The 20707-nt window shown below is 46.4% G+C and overlaps 1 protein-coding gene across 4 annotated transcripts in view; it reads left to right on the top strand.

Annotated features, from left to right (window-relative positions):
• The window catches only part of ABCA5 (ATP binding cassette subfamily A member 5), a 49472-nt gene that overhangs the window by 20685 nt on the left and 8080 nt on the right, over positions 1-20707 (top strand). For all 4 annotated transcript variants that reach the window (XM_071451536.1, XM_071451534.1, XM_071451533.1 and 1 more), the window contains 22 exons: positions 463-521; positions 979-1089; positions 2128-2303; positions 2678-2797; positions 4360-4498; positions 4616-4706; positions 5422-5561; positions 7018-7137; positions 10064-10265; positions 10503-10672; positions 11738-11871; positions 13205-13342; positions 14819-14932; positions 15153-15323; positions 16805-16918; positions 17174-17311; positions 17978-18052; positions 18537-18628; positions 19795-19921; positions 20001-20118; positions 20218-20309; positions 20495-20670. In XM_071451536.1, coding sequence (XP_071307637.1) covers positions 463-521; positions 979-1089; positions 2128-2303; positions 2678-2797; positions 4360-4498; positions 4616-4706; positions 5422-5561; positions 7018-7137; positions 10064-10265; positions 10503-10672; positions 11738-11871; positions 13205-13342; positions 14819-14932; positions 15153-15323; positions 16805-16918; positions 17174-17311; positions 17978-18052; positions 18537-18628; positions 19795-19921; positions 20001-20118; positions 20218-20309; positions 20495-20670 — 2817 coding nt within the window. The remainder of the gene's footprint in view (positions 1-462; positions 522-978; positions 1090-2127; positions 2304-2677; positions 2798-4359; positions 4499-4615; positions 4707-5421; positions 5562-7017; positions 7138-10063; positions 10266-10502; positions 10673-11737; positions 11872-13204; positions 13343-14818; positions 14933-15152; positions 15324-16804; positions 16919-17173; positions 17312-17977; positions 18053-18536; positions 18629-19794; positions 19922-20000; positions 20119-20217; positions 20310-20494; positions 20671-20707) is intronic.

The following is a 20707-nucleotide window of genomic DNA, read 5'->3' as shown; positions in this document are numbered from 1 at the left end:
TTATTTATATATAAAAGAATTTACCAGATTTTAATCAAGAGCTGTCAGGAATCACATCTTTGGAGTCCACTCTGCTGTCACCTCTCTTCCATGTCGTGTCTGTGGCATCTCTCTCCTGTTGTGTTGTGCAACTGCTGGGGAGTAGCTGTTCCCTTTCCTAGCTTGGGAAGCCTCTAGAGCATTGTTCCACCAGGTGAAAGAGACCCAGATTTGAAATAATTCAGTTTATCATCACAGGAAATACCTTAGAAGGTGGCCAGGAAAAGCTTTCTGATGCCATGGTGGAAATGGGCAAAGTTTTGGGAGAACCTGCCCTGTCTCTTGAATTGCCTCAATGAGTTTTTAACCCATCTGGTGCCAATTCAGTCTGGTTGGCTTGTTGTGATTGTTGCTGAGTGTTAAGGACTGAAAATGCCATGAAAGGTGCTGAAATAGTTCATGCCATGACATATCTTCTTTCAGAATCAGCTGTGTTCAGAAAACATTCAGGAAAAAGGGGGAAACCGTGGAGGCTCTCAGAAGTAAGAACATTTCAACTTTCTAGCTGCTGGTGGGATGCAGAGGAGCAGTAGCTGAGTTGCTGAGTGATCTTTTGGGTTTCAGTTCAGGCTGGTTTTGGTTTCTTTTGGAGGGGTGGGGCCCTGGAGCACAAATGCCAGGTGTGCTTGTGTGTCCTCTCTCACACAGTGGTGTCTAAACCAAAAATGAGCCCTTCATCCCTGAGGAAAGCCTGCTGGCATCACCCAATGCCCATGAAGTGATGTCATCCCCCCTGCCCCACCTCCCTGATGTTGTCACCTCCTTTCCCTGGGTGCCTTTGAGGCGTGGCCACCCCACAGTGGCTGTGGGACCGTGCCAGGCCAGTCCTGTCCCCCAGGCAGAGTGAGAATGTGAGCACTGGGATTGAGCCAGGGGCAGGAGCTGGCTCAGGGGGCCAGGACCCCACCCTGACACCTCTTTTGTCGTTCCCTGGAGCAGATTTGTCCTTTGACATCTACGAGGGGCAGATCACGGCGCTGCTGGGCCACAGCGGCACCGGGAAGACGACGCTGATGAACATCCTGTGTGGGCTGTGCCCTCCCTCTGATGGTGAGTGCAGCCCTGGGGCTGCCCTGCTCCACAGCCAGGGCTGAGAGCCTGGGGGGCTATTCCAGGATGCACCAAAATTTCCTTGGATAACATGGGAAAGAGCCCACTTGCAATTCCTGTCCACACAGAGCTGTAAAACCCTCTCTGCTGATTGCTCCTTCCAGTGGAGAGTTTCCAGTTGTCTTGGTTTGAAAAGGTGTCTGCTAAGGAAGGCAGGAGCCTTCCTTGAAATGGAAATTGTAAACCCCCTCCCTCTGTATTATTATAAATTTGAAATTAAGGGGCTCTCATGCAAAGATATGGGAATAGGAATATTCCAATATTCTAGTTCTTTACTAGAAAAATTAAAAATACAAATGCAGTAGTACAAAAAAAAAAAAGAACACAAACCAATGACAGGGTCAGAGCAGTCCCTGTCCCCCTGTGTGTCAGGGGGTGGCACAGCCCCATCCCATGGGGGCTCAGCCCTCCTGCAGTGCCAGCTGTGGCTCTGCTGGAGCAGGGATCCTGCACAAGGGGGGAGTTTTCCTCTGCAGCTCCAGGGCTGCTGCAGATGGGCCTGGGCTCCCTCTGGCCATGCAGGGCAGCAGAAGCTGCTGCTCTGGCAATGCACTGGGCAGAGGCTGCTGTGCTGTCCCAAAGCTCAGATTGGATCCAGGTAGGAATGCTTGGCTCCTCCCCTGGGCGGAGCATCTCCCCATGGGATGATGGGATTGGATCAGCCCTGCAGGGACACTCAGTGGCCCATGGACAGAAGATAATTAATAATGAATGGCCCATGAACAGAAGATAATTAATAATTAATGGCCCATGAACAGCAGAGATCTCCTGGAGGGAGGATTGGTTGGGAAGAGATAAAGGAACCTGCCCAATGAAGAGCAGAGAACTGCCCCAGCTCTGACAGGATGAAACTGGACACACACCCCCAGCTACACCTCTCAACCTGAGACACCAGCCCATGGCAGGGGGTTGGAATGAGATGAGCTTTAACCCAGTCCAGCCCAGACCATTGGAGGATTTTATGCTCCTTTCCCTCAGGGTTTGTGTCAGTCTATGGGCACAGGGTGTCGGAGATCGACGAGATGCTGGAGGTGCGGCAGATCGCAGGCGTGTGCCCCCAGGCCGACATCCACTTTGACATCTTAACTGTGGAGGAGAACCTCTCCATCTTTGCTGCCATCAAGGGCATCCCTCAGAACGATTTGATACAAGAGGTAACTCACCTGGCCACGGGTGTTGTCTTACATGAGCGTTTTTAGCCTGTAAATCAAAATATCCCTGCAGGGTTTTCCTTTTGCAGGGAAATATTCCTGTGTGGTACAGTGGACAGAGAGGTAACAGGCAGATTTTTAGACAAGGATAAACTTTTAATTTTTCCTAAGATTAAAATGCTCATGAAATGTTTTAAATCTGGCATCTAGCTCCAATTATAGACACCATTAAACTTTGTGTGTAGGTTGTGCAGTTCAGATACAGAACTCTCTGGGAACCAGCAGCAGTTAATTTGAATGTTAATTGTTAACAATCTGGTTTTAAAATTTTATCTTTTTTTTTTTTTAACAGTAAATGTGTTTCTTGTGTGTTCAAGGTGCAGAAGGTGTTGCTGGATTTGGAGATGCAGCCCATCAGGGACAATCAAGCTAAAAAATTAAGTGGGGGGCAGAAGAGGAGGCTGTCAGTGGGAGTTGCTGTTCTTGGGAACCCCAAGGTGAGAGGGACAGAATTATTCTCAGCTTGGTGTTGCTGATCCATGGAAGGCTTGTTCTTTTTTGTCACAACCAACTAATGTGCAAAATGCAGAAATTGTTCCTTTGAGCACCTTTTTTTCTTCATTTGTGGTTTAATTACAATCATTGCAGTCTCTTAGCCTTTGTGCTTGAGGCTCAGTAATGGCAGCAGCCTTGGGTTTGATCTCTTTGGCAACTAAATAGCATGGCAAGTTCTGTGTGTAATTTCTGGCAGGTAGCATTTATCCCCCAGCAGGGAAATCATTGGATGCTTTCCTTCCAAAGCCATCCAGGAGCTGGGAGCTGGAGCAGAGCCAGAGAGCTCATTTGTGTTGCAGCTCTGTAATTTCTGGCCTGTGAGGATGGGGACTGCTTTGAGATCTGTGGTTAAAAATTATGTGTGTGACACTTCCTGGGGGTTTTCAAAGCAGGTGTGTGCTTTTAACCACCCCTCTGTAGAAAGAGTGAATCCATGGCTAAGTTGTGATTCTACTACACAATTCCATTGGAAGCAGAATAAAGCAGGCTGTGGCATGAATTTATCACAGGATTTTTCCATTTGTCACAAGGGCAGATGGATGTATTCAAAGCACAGTGACAAAAGCTGCCTTGTTCATCTGGGCTGTTTGCTATTTTACAGGAATTAACTGGCAGGTTTCAAACAAACCCTTCTGGGTGTGCTGGGGTGTAGCAGATGTTTTTTTCTCAGACATTGGAGAGGAATGATGAGGAAGAGTCCATCTTATCAGAAGACTAATTAATTACTTTATTATACTGTATTATTCTATGTTATGTTACATTACATCTAAACTGAATCTGCCAAGCACTCAGCTGCACTCCACTGCACAGAATCTTGTGACTGTCAGCCCACACACACACACTTGGATTCAATTGATCAGTGAATCAAAACACTCACTCCAGAATCCAGTTATCAGTTCCCTTCAGGTAAACAATCTTCCACAATGCATTCCCCTTGTGAACAACACAGGAGCAGTAAATGAGATAAGAATTGTTTTTCCTTTTTTCTGAGGTTCAGAGGATGTGAAAGCCAGAAATATTCCTGGGAAGAGCTGTGCCCTGCTTTTCCCTGTGGAGAGCAGTGTGGCTGCACTGGGGAGGGGTTACTGAGCTCGGGGGCTGTGGCTTTGAGCATTCCCCTTGTGAACAACACAGGAGCAGTAAATGAGATAAGAACTGTTTTTCCTTTTTTCTGAGGTTCAGAGGATGTGAAAGCCAGAAATATTCTTGGGAAGAGCTGTGCCTTGCTTTTCCCTGTGGAGAGCAGTGTGGCTGCACTGGGGAGGGGTTACTGAGCTCAGGGGCTGTGGCTTTGAGCATTCCCCTTGTGAACAACACAGGAGCAGTAAATGAGATAAGAACTGTTTTTCCTTTCTCTGAGGTTCAGAGGACGTGAAACCCAGAAATATTCCTGGGAAGAGCCTTGCCTTGCTTTTCCCTGTGGAGAGCAGTGTGGCTGCACTGGGGAGGGGTTACTGAGCTCGGGGGCTGTGGCTTTGAGCAGCCCTGGTGGTTTTGCCCCCAGGTTTTGCTGCTGGATGAGCCCACGGCGGGGATGGATCCCTGCTCCCGCCACATCGTCTGGAACCTGCTGAGGAGCAGGAAAGCCAACCGTGTGACAGTGTTCAGCACCCACTTCATGGATGAGGCTGACATCCTGGCTGGTGAGCCCTGCCCCAGCCCAGCTTCAGCCCCCAGCCCTGGGCTACCATTGGTGTGCAGCCCAGAGGGGAAGTTGGGAGGAAATTGTTGATTTTCTGCCTCCTGACTTCCCTTTCCAGATCGTAAAGCTGTGATTTCCCAAGGGATGCTGAAATGCCTCGGCTCTTCTCTCTTCCTCAAGAGCAAGTGGGGCATTGGTTACCGCCTGAGGTAATTCTGTGCTCAGTTTTGTACCTCTTAGGGGCCATTATGCATCTCTGTTTTTACTGTTTTATGTTGGAATCTCTAAGAAAGAACCCCCAAGAACGATCCTTTTATTCTTGAATTAATGCCTTGTGAAGGCTGAGCTGGAGCTGGGCAGAGTTCCAGAATAAAGCAGGGATTTATTCAAAGCATCTCCTCCATGGATCCACCTTGGGCAGCACCAGAGCCCAGCCAGGGCTGCACCCAAGATGAACCAAAATGGTCCCAAAATGAACCCAAGATGAGCCAAAATGGTCCCAAAATGAGCCCAAAATGAACCAAAATGGCCCCAAAATGCACGGCCGGGCACGGGGTCTCTCCCTTGGATCAGTTCTGCTCCATTTGCATCTTGCAGTTCATTGTCCCATTCCAGCTTTAGCCCCTGCAGTCCCATCCTTGTTTTTCTCTCTCCAGCCCACGGGGTTTGTGCTCCTGGGCTGAGATTTGGATCATTTGTCCTTGGTGCCCAGCTGGAGCAGGAATTGTTTTGTGTCCCTGCTCTGTGCACAGAGCTTACCAACATTTAATATGGAGCTCAGAACTACGCACTAAAGAATCTGAAAATCAGAAAAACAGAATCTGAAAACCAGAAAATCTAAATCACAGTGGTACAACTGAACGTTTGCTGCAGTGCCAGGAGCAGGCCAAGCTCTAAACCCCAATTCCTGCTGTGTTTTTCCAGCATGCACATTGATGCCTACTGCAACACAGAGGCCACCACGTCTCTGATCAGGCAGCACATCCCTGCAGCCAGCCTGATCCAGCAGAACGATGAGCAGCTCGTGTACACCCTCCCTCTCAAGGACATGGACAAGTTTGCAGGTATTTGTGGGGTTTTGTCTTGCAGGGATCAGTGATTGCAACAGGGGGTGTTTATTAAGTGTGGCTTTAAGCTGATGTTCTTGATAAAAGTGTCAGTTGTGCTTTGATGTTTTTATATTTATTATTGTTTGGTGGGGAGTCAGGGAGGGTTTTCTCAGGTGAGGGAGGGTTTTGTCACCCCTTCCAGTGAGGTGTGAGGGTTGTGGGTGCCCAGCAGCAGTGGCTGGGGAGATGCCTCTGTGGTGAGGAGTCCCTTCCACCTGAGCATCCCCTGGTCCTGCAGAATCACCATCCTCTTGCAGAGGGTCCAAGGAGCAGGGCTGGCAGCAAGCAGGAAGCAGGAAAGCCCCAAATCCTACAAAAACCCTACAAAAACCCTACAAACCCTTGTGAACTGCAAAAAGCATTGTGTGACTGCCTTGAAATTCCATGGAGAGAGGGAGCAGAGGGGAGGATTTCACTAGATGGCAGCAATTATCTGAGCAGTCCTGGGCAGGGCTCCTTGCTCTCCTCCCAGAAATAAATGGAATAAATCCTGTGTGGGAAGCCAAGGGAGCATCAGTATTGATGGGAACATGCACTTGATATTCCATAAAGATTTTTTTTTCCCTGCTGCATTGAGGTTAATGATTTATGAGCTTTGCAAAAAGTCTGAGATTGAATCAATTCCCCCAAACTATTTCAGGGGGAGCTGAGGTTGGGAACACACATTGTCAGCTGGGACAGGAGAAGCTGTGGAGGGGTGAGGAGTATTGTCAAATATCCAAGTGCTCCTCCTGTTTTGTACATTTGAATTTCCCTTCAGCCTCATCTTGGCTCTGAAGCTCCTTTTTTTAAAGTCCTGATTTCATAGGATTGACAAAAACCCAGGAACATTTTTCACCCAAGGTGCTGTGTAAATTCTCCCACTCTGAACCTCACATTGGTCTTCAAGTTCTGTGCCCTGTCCAGCATCTCCTGCCTGGTTAACCTGGCCTTAAAGACCTGGCAATTCTTATATATATATATATATATACATTTTTATATATTTATAGATATGAAATGACTATTAATTATTTTTATAAAGTGACTCAGTGGTTTTATGTGTAAGCTCCTTTGTCCCTGGGCAGGGATTTAGGTAGGATGAGCTGTCCTGGGTATGATTTTGCCAGGAGAGCTCCCCTTGAACCTGCCCTGAGGAAACTTTGAGCCCAGCAGCTTCAGGATGCTGAGCCAGGTTTTAGAAGCAGCACAACTTCAGCAAAACCAAAACCCCATTTCCTGACCACAGAGCCTGAAATTTCATCCTCAAAGGAGCCTGTCCCACCTTGGTTCTCAAACCACAGCTTTCTGCTTTATTGGCTACTCCCACATTCCTGATTTTCCCAGCAAGCAGGAGCTTCAGGATGTGTGTGATGTGCCTGAAGAGCTCCTGGCAGGTGCTGGAGCTGAGTTTCAGAGCTGCCTCTGTCCCTAGGTCTGTTCTCTGACCTGGACACCCATTCCCACCTGGGGGTCATCACCTATGGCGTGTCCATGACCACGCTGGAGGACGTTTACCTGAAGCTGGAGGTGGAGGCAGAGATCGACCAAGCAGGTGGGAAGGAGCAGGGCTGTGCCCTCAGCTTTGCTTTGCTCTCAGTTCCTGTGGGACTGGCACTGCCAGAAGGAGGGAACAAAGAAAAGGATGCCCTTCCTTCACAGGGAGCTGCTCCAGCATCTGGGCATCCTTTGGTTCTCAAAACTTCCCAGGCTTTTGACATATTCACATGCAATATTCAATATTCAATATTGTATATTCAGTATTCAAGAGGAAGCAGGAAAGCCCCAAATCCTACAAAAATCCTAAAAAAACCCTACAAACTCTTGTGAACTGCAAAGAGCATCGTGTGACTGCCTTGAAATTCCAATTATTCAATATTTAATTACAAAATACTACTTAAACTCATGAAGAAGAAGGTAAAGAAGAAGGACTTCTGCTTCTGCTTTAGAACTTTTATTTTGTTTTATATATATTACTATATTTAAAATATATATATAATATATAGTATATATATTATATATTACTTTATATATCTTTATATAATATATATTTATATAATTATATTTAATTTTTACATATTATATAATTATATAATATGTAAAATTATATTTATATATAAAAATTATATTTAAATTATAAAATTATATTTATATATTACTATATATAGGAATATAAAATATAATATTTATATATTACTATATATTATATATTACCATATCTATAATATATAATATATACTACTATTTCTTATATATAAATATATATACTATATATATAATATATTAATATATATATTATATATTACTATATTTGAAAAACCCTAACTCTAAGTTTTTTACTTTGTGATATCACACACCTCTAATTAAACTCCACACTCGTAATCTTAGTGCTATTAATTAATTTTGGAAGCATTTTCCACAGCCTCAGGTGAAATGCTCTGTTCTCCTGGAGGCCAGAGTCTGCCAGCCCAGAAAGTTTAAAATTCTCAGCAACCAGGACTCCAGCACAGGAAAAGGCACAGAATTGGCTGATTCTGGGAGCATCCAGGGGAAAAGCTTTTTACTGATGAATTTTTCATCCAGCCAGCTCACATCTGACTGCTTGGCTTTACTTGCCTTTTAAAATGCCCTTTTTGGTTTACTTGCCTTTTAAAATGCCCTTTGTTCTCCTAATGGAATTTGCTTTTAAGAAATTATAAATGTGCAAAGGGTAAAATTAATTTTCAACCTTTTGTGTGAACAATAGCTGCACTTAGGGCTGAAACAGCTCAGCTTGTCTCACTTTAAATGAACTTTCAGTCCAAATGAAAAGTTGGGACTGCTTAATATTACTCCAGAATGAGTCAGTTGTTTTTTTAATGTCAGTTTTGAATGGATTGAGCTGTTTTAATTGTTCTGGAGCTTTCTGTGTGATCCAGAATTATTAATGTGAGTAAATATATGGACTCTGTAGCTGGTATGGAAATTACTCCCTAATGAGAGAGACTGCACAGAGTTTCTGAGTGGCTTTAGGAGGATTTAACAGCTGGGTCTGCAGGTGCTGGGTAATGCAGGTGCACACACAGCCCAAGGCTACGAAAATGGGGCAAATCTGCACTTTTTGGTGGCAAAATTTTGAATCACAAGTCCCAGCTGGGACTGGATGGGGTTGCCCAGCCCAGGGAAGTGCTGGACTCTGTCCCTGGAGGGGTTTATGGGGTGGGTGTTTATGGGATGGCCCCTGGTGCCCTGGTCTGGTTGGTCACAGGCTGGACTCAGGGATCTCAAAGGTCTTTCCCAGCCCTGTTGGTTCTGGGATTTAAACCACCAGGGTTTTTCCTGGGAAATGTTCCTTTATTTCTGCTGGGTCAGCTTGAAATCCCTGCCATGGGTGGGGTTGGGCTGGGTCAGGGTCACTGGGCTTGGGGTTAAATTCGGGGATGGGGATGGGATTGGGATGGGGGTTTGATGGGATGGGATTGGGATGGAATGGAATGGGATTGGGATGGAATGGGGAGGGTATTGGGGTGGAGTGAGATGGGGATAGGATTGGGATGGGATAGAATTGGGATGGGATGGGGATGGGATTGGGATGAGGATGGGATGGGATTGGGATGGGCATGGGGGTGGAATGGGATGGGGACAGGATTGGGATGGTATGGGATGGGATTGAGATGGGTCTAGGATTGGGATGGAATGGGTCTAGGTTTGGGATTGAGATGGGGATAGGATGGGGATGGGATAGTATTGGGATTGGGATGGAGTGGGATGGGATAGGATTGTGATGAGATGGGGATGGGATAGGATTGGGATGGGGATGGGATGAGGATTGGAATTGGGATGGGGAGGGGAGGGGATAGGATTGGGATGGGGATGGAATGGGATTGGGATGGAGTGGGATGGGATGGGATGGGATTGAGATGGGGATAGGATTGGGATTGGGATGGGGATGGAGTGGGATTAGGATGGGATGGGATTGAGATGGGGATAGGATTGGAATGGAGTGGGTTGGGATTGGTATGGGCATGGGCATGGGAGTGGGATGGCTGGAATGGGATGGGATGGGGATGAGATAGGATGGGGATGGGATTGAGACAGGGATAGGATTGGGATGGGATTGGGATGGGACGGGATGGGATGGGATTGCAATGAGATGGGGATGGGATGGGATTGGGATGGGGATGGAGTGGGATTAGGATGGGATGGGATTGGGATGGGGATGGAGTAGGATTAGGATGGGATTGCAATGAGATGGGGATGGGATGGGATTGGGATGGGGATGGAGTGGGATTAGGATGGGGTGGGATTGAGATGGGGATAGGATTGGAATGGGGTGGGTTGGGATTGGGATGGGACAGGATGGGATGGGATTGGGATGTGATAGGTGAGGTGAGGTGACCTCTACAGCAGGCAGAGCACGGGGTCTCTGGCCCCTGGCTCCCCCTCCTGCCCCTTTCCCCCCAGCTGTCAGAGATCACCCCTGTTTCCCTGCCCTGTTCCAGATTACAGCGTGTTCCACTCGCAGCAAGCCCAGGAGGAGGTGGACACCAAGTCCCTGGATGACATGGAGCAGAGCCTGCTGATGCTCTCTGAGGCCAAGGCACCAGCCATGAGCAACTCAGCCCTGTGGAAGAAGCAGGTTTCCACCATAGCCAAAGTGCACTTCCTCAGCCTGAAAAGGGAGAACAAATGTGTCAGAGTTATGTGAGTACTGGGGCTCCTCCTCTGTGTGGGAGTCCCAAATCCTGCCTGAATGGCACCAGGGAAAGCACATCCTGCCCTTCATTTTTCTCCATTTAAAAAATAGCCAGTGTGGAGCTGTAATTTCTGTCTATAAATGGTTTTTTGGAGGGTGAGGGAGTTTTTTTTTAATAGCAGACACATAAAACTGGGTTGGCTTTCACTGAACTGTAACAAACCCCAAACTTTTATTTCTTTCAGGTTGTTGCTTTTCCTCATTTTCCTTGTAGTTCAGATTTTGTTGTTTTTCATACACCACATCATCAAAAATGCTGTAGCTGCTATCAAACTCTCCCCAGATTTGTACTTGCTGAAGCCTGGAGAGAACAATCACAAGTACAGGAGTCGGCTCCTGCTGCAGAACTCCACAGGTAGGGCAGCAGCTCCTGCCTCCACCTCTCTCCTTCTCCCAGGTTTTGGGGTTGGGAGTGAACTTTTTCCCTTGGAATTAACCCAGATGAAGAGTTTCCAAGTGCCCAGGGGTGGTAAACTGTCAGTTTGTGCCATGGGGTTTGGTTTGGAGATCCTCCTCCCATCTCCATGACCTTTTTCTTGCTGTGTCAGAAGGTGATTCAGGTGAAAGAAGTGGCCAGAAACATTGAGATAAATCACCATGAAAATCCTGCTGGAAAACATCTGGGAAAATCCCTTTTTGTTGCAACTGAGGATGTTTTAAAAGTACCCAGCAGGAACCCAGGCAGTAGAAACCAGCAGCTGTTTGAGCTGTGCATGGATAATTCTGTGTAAAATACTCCAGGCTGCTGATGAGGAGGGATTTAAAAGACAGGGAGATGTGGCACTCAGGGACATGGCTGAGGGAGGGGGAGTGGCTGCATTTCAGGATTCACAGAATTCACAGAATTCACAGAATCCCCAGGTTGTCAGAGACCTCCAAGGCCATCGAGTCCAGCCCAGCCCCAGCCCCTGACCCAAACCCTGGCCCCCAGTGCCACATCCAGGCTTTGTTAAACACACCCAGGGATGGGGACTCCCCCACCTCCCCGGGCAGAACATTCCAGAACTTTATCCCCCTTTGTGTCAAACACTTTTCCCTGCTCTCCACCCTGGATTTCCCTTGGTGCAGCTCGGGGCTGTGTGCTCTGGTTGTGTCAGAGCCCAGCCCCAGCTGAGCACAGGCACCTTTCAGGAGCTGTGAGGGTGATGGGGGCACCCCTGAGTCTCCTTTGCTCCAGGCTGAGCACCCCCAGCTCCCTCAGGGGTTCCTCACAGGGTTTGTGTGTTCCCAGCCCCTCTCCAGCCTCGCTGCCCACTCTGGATGTGCTCCAGGTCCTCAATGTCCCTCCTAAACTGGGGAGGACAGAACAGGACACAGCACTCAGGGTGTGCCCTCACCAGGGAAAACATGGATTTGATGGTTTGATGATCCTGAAGGTCTGTTCCAGTTTAAATGATTCCCTGTTGTTTTGTGTCCCCAGAGTCGGATATCAGTGACATTGTGCACTCCCTGGGGAGCATGAACATCCTCTGGGAGATGTTCAATGACAGTGATTATGTCTCAGTGGCACCTCACAGTGCAGCTCTGAACGTGTTTGCCCTCCAGTCCAGGCAGGTAAGGCACACACTGGCTGGGCTGTGCCCACAGAGCAGCTCCTGGCGCTGCTGTGTGAAATTCTCACCTGAAAAGCAGCTCTGGAGTCATGGAATCAGATAATACTGATTTGGAATCATATAATGGAATGTAATATAATGGATGGAATATAATATAATGGATGGAATATAATATAATGGATGGAATATAATATAATTGATGGAATATAATATAATTGATGGAATCATATAATACTGCTTATACAAGAGGCTGCAAAGAGGAAGGAGTGGGAATATTAGCAAAATAAATGTTCTTCCATAATTACAATTATATAATTATATAAATTACAATTACAGTAAGCCAATCAAACTTCTATTCCCTTTGTTTTCCCCACAAGGACACAGAAAGCCAGGAGAAATATTCTACTTCACAGGACACTGGGCAGAGGAATGTTTTATGATTTTTTTTTTTTTTAATTTGTACTGACTGAATTACAGTTTGACAGAAATACAATTCCCTGGTGCTCTCGTGTGTAAAGAAAAATCAGTTTCTTGGGCTGTACGTGCTCACAGTAACAGGAAGATCTGAACTTTGGGATCATATTTAATCCCCAGCAAGGGAGCTGCTTTACAATGTGCCAGCTCTGGCTCTTGTCCCCATTTTTACCCCTGACACTGCTGCCAGCAGTGTGACACTGCTGCTCCTGCACATCTCTGCCTGTCAGGTTTTAAACCCATGAGCAGGATCAGCCCAGAGCTGTGTTTTGTTTCCCAGACTGGAATTGTCTGGAGTGCCATTTGTCTGAGCCTCACTGCTCCTGAAACGTGCTGGGAATTTGTTCCTGATTTCCTCCGTTAGGAATTTGTTCCTGATTTCCTCCATTAGGAATTTATTCCTGATTTCCTTCATTAGGAATTTGTTCCTGATTTCCTTCATTAGGAATTTATTCCTGATTTCCTCCATTAGGAATTTATTCCTGATTTCCTTCATTAGGAATTTGTTCCTGATTTCCTCCGTTAGGAATTTGTTCCTGATTTCCTTCATTAGGAATTTATTCCTGATTTCCTCCATTAGGAATTTCTTCCTGATTTCCTTCATTAGGAATTTGTTCCTGATTTCCTGAATTAGGAATTTGTTCCTGATTTCCTTCATTAGGAATTTATTCCTGATTTCCTTCATTAGGAATTTGTTCCTGATTTCCTTCATTAGGCTGTGTGTACCAAGCACCCAGAGCAGCCCAGAGCCTCCTGCAAGGCACTTGATTATGCAAAGATTCATCCCAAAGCTCAGTTTTAATTAAGGAGAGCCCTCTCAGAGCAGAGGCATTAATGCAGCACGTATTTTTTCTTCCTAGAATTATGTTTTCAACATCATCTTCAACAGCACCATGGTGCATTCCCTGCCAGTTCTGATGAACATTGTCAGCAACCTCCTCCTGCGCAGCCTGAACGTGACTGAGAGCATCCAGATCTGGAGCAACCCCTTGGTTCAGGTCAGCAGCTCCCAAAAAACCACCCTGGAACCCTGGGGAGAGGGCAGAGCATCCCTGGGGGGCAGGAGGAGTGCAGGAATGTTGGGGTTTGGGGTTTTTTAAAAGTTTTTCTAAGTTTCTTGATGTTTCCATTCTTGTAACGAACTTTCTTACACATTTTATATAAAAAACTTACTGGTTTATTATGTTCTTTTCTAGAAGAAGAGAAATTTGATGGACTGTTGGTTTGTCCAGTGTCACTGGAGAGGTGGCACTGTCATTCTCTAATCCACTCTCACTTTTAGAAATCTATAAATGTTGGAGTCAGAAATTAAACACTCTCTTTTTTTACCTTGGAAAGTCCAGGTATTATTTTGTTATATATATTATAGGACACAGTTTTATTTTGTGTCCTAGAGCTCCACAGGAGCACCCCACCAACCAAGGAAAAGCTGTCTGGGGCTGTCTGCAGGGTTCAGGAGGGTGTGGAAGGTGCTGGCACTTTGCTCTGGGGAGTGCAGGAATATTGTTTTTTGGGTTTTTTTTAAAGTTTTTCTAAGTTTTTTGATGTTTCCATTCCTGTAACAAACTTTCTGACACATTTTATATAAAAAACTTCTTGGTTTATGTTCTTTTCTAGCAGAGGAGAAATTTGATGGACTGTTGGTTTGTCCAGTGTCACTGGAGAGGTGGCACTGTCACCCTCCAATCCACTGTCACTTTTATAAATGTTGGAGTCAGAAATTAAACATTCTTTTTTTTTTACCTTGGAAAGTCCAGTGTCCACACAGTTTTATTTCATGTCCTAGAGCTCCACAGGAGCACCCCCCCTTTGCTCTGCAGGTGTGCAAGGGGAGGAGGAAAGAGGCTTGGAGAGAGGAGGATGAGTCAGGAATTAAAGGTTCAGTGGGGCTTGGAGAACCCAGGCTGGTGGGAGGAGTTGGGGTTTGGCATGAGATGATCCCTTTGGTTCTTTCCACCCCAACCATTCCATGGTCCTGTGAATTCATTAATTAATAATTAATGAATTCATTAATTCATTCATTAATTATGGGTTTGTTGGAGGCTGCCTGCAATTCTTGGTCTGTGCAGAACTGGAGGGGCCTTTGGGAGAGGAGAGGACCTGCAGCAGGAGACAAATGCTCTGAAAAGTTCCTTAGTTCTTATTTATTCCTCATCTAAATATTCCCAAAACTTTCACAGGTGTTTTTCTTCCTGCTGTAGCTCAGGTGATCTTGACTTTTCAATTTAGCATTCACAGCCATGTTCCAATTCCTAATGTAGCAACTTTTTGGTCACATTTTGGCATTGAATAAATCTGATTTCTACCCCAGGACCTTCCAGACACAATTTTCAGGCTGGAGATCTATTTTGAAGCTCAGGTGATCTTGACACCCACAGACTTTTCATTTTACCATTCACAGCCGTGTTCCAACTCCTAATTGAGCATTTTTTGGGTCACATTCTGGCATTGAATAAATCTGATTTCTACCCCAGGACCTTCCAGACACCATTTTCAGGCTGGAGATCTATTTTGAAGCTGTGCTTCTGGGGATCATCATCACTGGGATGCCGCCCTACTTTGCCATGGACAACGCAGAAAACCACAAGGTAACACCCAGGTGTCCCTGCAGAGAGGAACAGGGGGGTCAGAATCCTGGGATTTCCTCTTTGGAAAGAGCCAAAGAGGGGTTTAAAACAATGCCAAGGGTGGAGCAGATCTGGGAGAAGCTTTTCTGTGCCAAGCCACGTTTGGCAGTAACAGCATAACACAGGAGAGGATTCACAAAATGTTCATTTTCATTAACTCTGTGTTCTTCCCCTGCTGCAGATCAAGGCTTACACCCAGCTGAAGATTGCAGGGCTCTATCCCTCAGCTTACTGGATTGGCCAGGCTCTGGTGGACCTGCCTCTGTTCTTCCTCATCCTCATCCTGATGATTGGCAGCCTCTTTGCCTTCCACTATGGTGTTTATTTCTACGTGGGCAAGTTCCTGGCTGTGGTGAGTCGGGGCTGGGCTGACAGCAGGGTTATCTTCTTTTCCACAAGTCTTTTTTGTTTCCCTTACCTGATTCAGCTGATTTTTCCCCATGGATACACAGGAAAAATGCTTCTGGAACAAACACAGAAAGTTTTTCATGGGGAAAATGGCTCCAAGTTGGGAGTTTCATTCAGGACTGGAATAAAATCAAGCAGGGGAGGTTTGGGTTGGACACAGGAAGAATTTCTTCACAGAAAGGGTGGTTGGGACTGGAAGGGGATTTAAACCACCAGGGTTTTCCAAGGAAATGCTCCTTTATTTCTGCTGTCAGCTTGAAATCCCTGCCATGGGTGGGGTTGGGCTGGATCAGGGTCACTGAGCTTGGGGTTAAATTGAGGAATGGGGATGGGACTGGGATGTGACAGCCTGGTCAGAGAGAAATAAAGCTCAATAAGCTTTCCCAGAATCGACCTGAGAGGCTTTAAAGAGCTAAAAATGAACAATGATAACCAAACATTACAAACAACCTACAAGGAGTGTTTTTCTAATCATCTGTTTTTCCTCATTTGTTTACAAATGGGTGCCTTGTTAATTAACCCATCAAGTGAAATGTGTTAATTAAATGACCAGTCAAGTCCACCTGTAGCAAACTAAGCTATAAAAGAAGAGAGGATGAAATAAACAGAATTTTTACCACTTTGCCTTCTGATCCAACTCTGTGCCATCTCTGGCCCAGCAGCAGCTGCCCAGGGAGGTGCTGGAGTCTCTGTCCCTGAGGGCTCTGCTTGGTCACAGGCTGGACTCACATCTCAAAGCTCTTTTCCAGCCTTGTTGCTTCTTAAACCAGCAGGAATTTCCAAGGAAATGCTCCTTTCCTCTCAACATGAGGCAAACCTGACAAACCTGAGCCTGCTTGTGCTCTGTGCTGTGACTGGTGGCTGCTGCTGATGACAAGGGGCACGGTGACTTTGGGCAGAGCCCATCTCTGCAGAGAATTGCAGCTGGGATTTAGTGCAGGACACCACCAGGCTGCATGGCTTTGATATTCAGAGCAGCATTCCCTGTGATCCTGGCTGGAATTGAGAGGAATCAGCTTTTCCCAGCTGCTTTGCCAGAGTTAATCGGGTTTGGGATGTGGCTGCGAGGCTGCTGTTCTACCCTTGTTTGAATTTCTGCAAAAATGCCATGGTGGAATTCTTAATATTTGCCAGAATCTCGAGGTCAGCATTTATGGGAGCCTGTGTTACAAAAAAAAAAAAAAAATTAAAAACAGGAAAGAATTTAAAGGAAGCTGAAGAAGGGGGGAGTTTTTGCCTCTCCACACATGATTTAATTTGTGTCTTTAGTAATACATTCTCTATGCACCAAGGCAGCAAAATACATCCAATAAAGTGACAAAGATAAATCCAGAGTTCTGTATCCCACTGAGGTAATTCCAGTTGATCCTTATGCATAAAAATTCCTGCTGCACCTTCCCTGAGAATCCTTTCCTGCCTCTGCAGATTTTTTGCCTGATTGGTTACGTCCCCTCGGTCGTGCTCTTCACCTACGTGGTCTCCTTCACCTTCAAAAAAGTCCAGAACACGAAGGAATTTTGGTCATTTATATTTTCAGTGGTGAGTGACTTGGCCTGGAGCTGGGCTAAGTGGGAAGATTGGTGATTTCCAAAGCCACAGCAAAAAATCCCAGTTGTTTTGTTGATTTGTGTGTCCCTATTGCACAAGAAATGGGAAATTTTTACCAATATCTCACTCACTGCCATGGCCTGAGTGATAAAAGCTTTAAGAAAAAATTCTTTCAGTTAATTAACTTATGCTTGGAGTGTCTGAAGTGGATGAAAATGGACATTTTTCCCCTTTCCTTTGGTACAGACAGCCCTGCTCTGCACAGTGGTCACTGAGGTGTCCTTTTTCCTGGACCATTACCTGGTAACCACCATCCTGCACTATGTCTTCTCCATCTTCATCCCTATTTATCCCCTTATTGGCTGCCTGATTTGTTTCATAAAGGTGAGGGGACTGCAGGGTCCTTTGCAGAGCCCTGGGAGGTGGCTGGGGTTGGGTGGGTGTCCTTGGTGTGTCCTGTGTAGCCACTTAAGGAGGAAAATCACCTTTTTCCTATTAAGCAAAGTGGTTTGGTTTTAAAATGGGGCAAGCAGCAAGTTTTTCATGAAATTTCCTTTCTCTGAGTGGAGGGAGCCTCCAAGAAAGATGGAGAGGGACTTGAAACCAGGGATAAAGTGACAGGACAAGGGGGAATGGCTCCAAGCTGACAGAGGGCAGGGTTAGATGGGATTTTGGGAAGAAATTCCTCCCTGTGAGGGTGGGCAGGCCCTGGATCCCTGGCACAGGTGCCCAAGGCCAGGCTGGACAGGGCTGGGAGCAGCAGGGGATGGAATGAGAGAGGCTTTGAGGTCCCAAACCATTCCATGATTCTGTGATATTCCAAGGAAAGCCAGGTGAGCAAGCCCAGGGATGGGATGAGGGTTCATTGGGAGTGGGTGGCTTGAAAGCAGGAGCAGCCCCAGGCTTTGGATGGAGCTGTTGGATTTTATTGTTGGGAGAGTCTCTGCAGAGCTCAGGAAGTGCTTGAGCACCTGAATGAGATGCAAGTGTAGGAAATGGAGTCTGTGTAGGTGATTCTTTACCTGACCTTGCTTTTCCCTGAATTCCCAGGTCTCATGGAAAGGCAAGAGTGAGAGTGGGGGATTCCACGACCCCTGGGACCGGCTGCTGGTGGCAGTTCTGGCTGTGAGCATGGCATTGCATTCTCTGGTTTTATAGAGGGAGAATTCCCAGGTTTCTGTGGGGAATTGTGGCTCCTGCTGGCATCCCCTGCTGTCCATCATCTTTACCAGTAAAGATGTGCTCTGATGCTGAGCCAGGAGAGCTGCTGTGCCCACCAGCTCCACATCTGCCGCCCCCACGGCCTGATTAACACTGCCAGTGTTAATTGTGATTATTATGGGAATCCCTGCTGATGGAGCAAGAGCTCCAGAGCAAGAACAGTCCCCTCTCTGCACAAAAAACCCAAATAATTGCTTTTAAATCTCAACCCACTTTGGCTGTGCCTGCTGAGCAGCACGTAATGATATATTTAATATTCTTGGCAACACCACCACTTGTGTGTGAGGTGGTGCAGGGCTGGAGCTGCTTGTCCCTCATCCCTGTGGGGGGGTCAGCCCAGGGTCCCCAGCCTGGCTGGTGGTGAGCAGGGTGGTTTGTGTCTGCCCAGCCCTACCTGCAGTGCGTGCTGTGGCTGTTCCTGCTGCGCTGCTTCGAGCTGAAGAACGGGGGGAGGATGGTCAGAGCAGATCCCTTCTTCAGGTGAGTCTCCTGAGTGCTTTTGATCCAAAATACTGCCCAAAGAAACTGGTTCTGAAGGTGCTGGTGGGGGTTAAACTGGGGTGTGCAGTGGGAGAAATGAAATCTCTCTGATTATCACTGAAGTGCAGAAATGGGGGGGTTATTTCTGTGACCGTGCTCACAGGGCTCTGAGGATGAGGGAAGAGATGAGGATCTGGCTCCATGTTTCAGAAGGCTTGGTTTATTATTTTATGATATATATTACATTAAAACTATACTAAAGGAATAGAAGAAAGGATTTCAGCAGAAGGCTGGCTAAGAATAGAACAGCAAAGAATGATAACACAGGATTGTGGCTCAGCTCTGTGTCCGAGCCAGCTGGGCTGTGATTGGCCATTAATTAGAAACATCCAACATGGGCCAATCCCAGATGCACCTGTTGCATTCCACAGCAGCAGATAATCAATGTTTACATTTTGTTCCTGAGGCCTCTCAGCTTCTCAGGAGGAAAAATCCTAAGGAAAGGATTTTCCATAAAAGATGTCTGTGACATGATTTCCTCTGCAAAATCAGGAATTTGTAAGGTTGTTCCCTATGTAAAACCAAGGGAATTGCCATTCCCAGTGCATGGACAGAGAGCTCAGCAGGGAGGTGACACAGTGGCAGTCCCTGAGCTCCTCCTGCTCTGGGATGAGCTGCAGGAATCTGCAAATGCCTTTGAGCACATCATGGTTTGACTCTGGTGCAATGCCAGTGCCCCCATGAGAATATATTCTCCTGGAGTCTGCTGTGAGATGTGACCAGAAATACAGCAAAGCAGGCTCCAGCTTAGGAATAAAGGGAAAAAAAAACTTTATTAACCTACAACTGTATGTAAAAAGAAACACACACAGAACTCAGGATGAAAACCTTCCAGAACATTCCTCCTCCCCCCACCAAATTCCCAATACATCACAGTAAGACAAAACCTTGGATTCTCAGTTCAGTTACCACCCCTCAGATCACCAACTTTCAGCCCATCTCCACCCTTCAGATAATCAAGAATTTCTCAGTTCATCAAGAAGAGAGGAGTCCCTCTTGTACCAAAACTCCCTTCCTTTCAAACCAGGACAGAGCACCAAAGCCTTGAGCCAGCCTCAGCTGAGAGCTGAGCAGGGGGGGCCTCGTGCTGCTTTCCTCCCTTTTAGGAAATGTTCCACCAAAGCCAAGCCCTGGAAGTTCCCAGATGTGCCTCATGAGGAGAACGAGGATGAGGATGTGAAGGCAGAGAGGCTGAGAGTCAAAGAGATCCTGAGCAGCCCCAGGAGTGAGGAGGTAAAACCCAAATTCCCCCACATTTGGGGCTCTCCAGAGCTGCTGGGATCTGCAGCCACCTCTCCCTCTTCTCTGCCAGATGCCAGCAATCCTGGTCAGCAGCCTGCACAAAGAGTTTGATGAGAGGAAGGAATTTCTTCTGGGGAGAAAAATAAAGAAAGTGGCAACCAAACATGTTTCCCTCTGTGTGAAGAAAGGTTGGAGTTCAGTTGCTGTTGAGCTGTTTGATTTATAAAAGCAGCTCTTGGAACCATTTGTCTGATCTCGTGGGCAATGTTTGTGTTGTCCCTTTTCAGGAGAAATCCTGGGTTTGTTGGGACCCAATGGAGCTGGGAAAAGCACATTAATTAATATGCTTGTTGGAGAGATTGAGCCAACCAGTGGGCAGGTATGTTCCATGCCACAGTTACACAAAAAATCAACCCACACTTCCATTTTATTGTTATTATTGCAAGCACTTCTGAGGCCATTTTACTAAATCCATGCAAATGTGGGTTTTTTTGCTAAAACTACGCAAAAAGAATTTGTAAATTTGCAATATTCTGGATTAAGGTCTGGCCATTTTCCTCACAGGTCCTGATGGGAGATGATTCCTTGGGGCTGAGCAGTGAGGATGACTCTGTGAAATTCGTGGGGTACTGTCCCCAGACCAATCCTCTGTGGCCAGATATCACCCTGCAGGAGCACTTTGAGATTTATGGTGCTATCAAAGGCATGAGCCAGTCTGATGTTAAGGAGGTCATCAAGCGGTGAGTTGTTAATTACAGAAATCTTTGTGCTTGAACT

This window comes from Agelaius tricolor, unplaced genomic scaffold (genome assembly GCF_023055355.1).
Source record: "Agelaius tricolor isolate 1412-34295 unplaced genomic scaffold, bAgeTri1.0.p SCAF_32, whole genome shotgun sequence".
NCBI classification, from domain to species: Eukaryota; Metazoa; Chordata; class Aves; order Passeriformes; family Icteridae; genus Agelaius; species Agelaius tricolor.
This window is presented reverse-complemented; position numbering and strand designations above follow the sequence as displayed.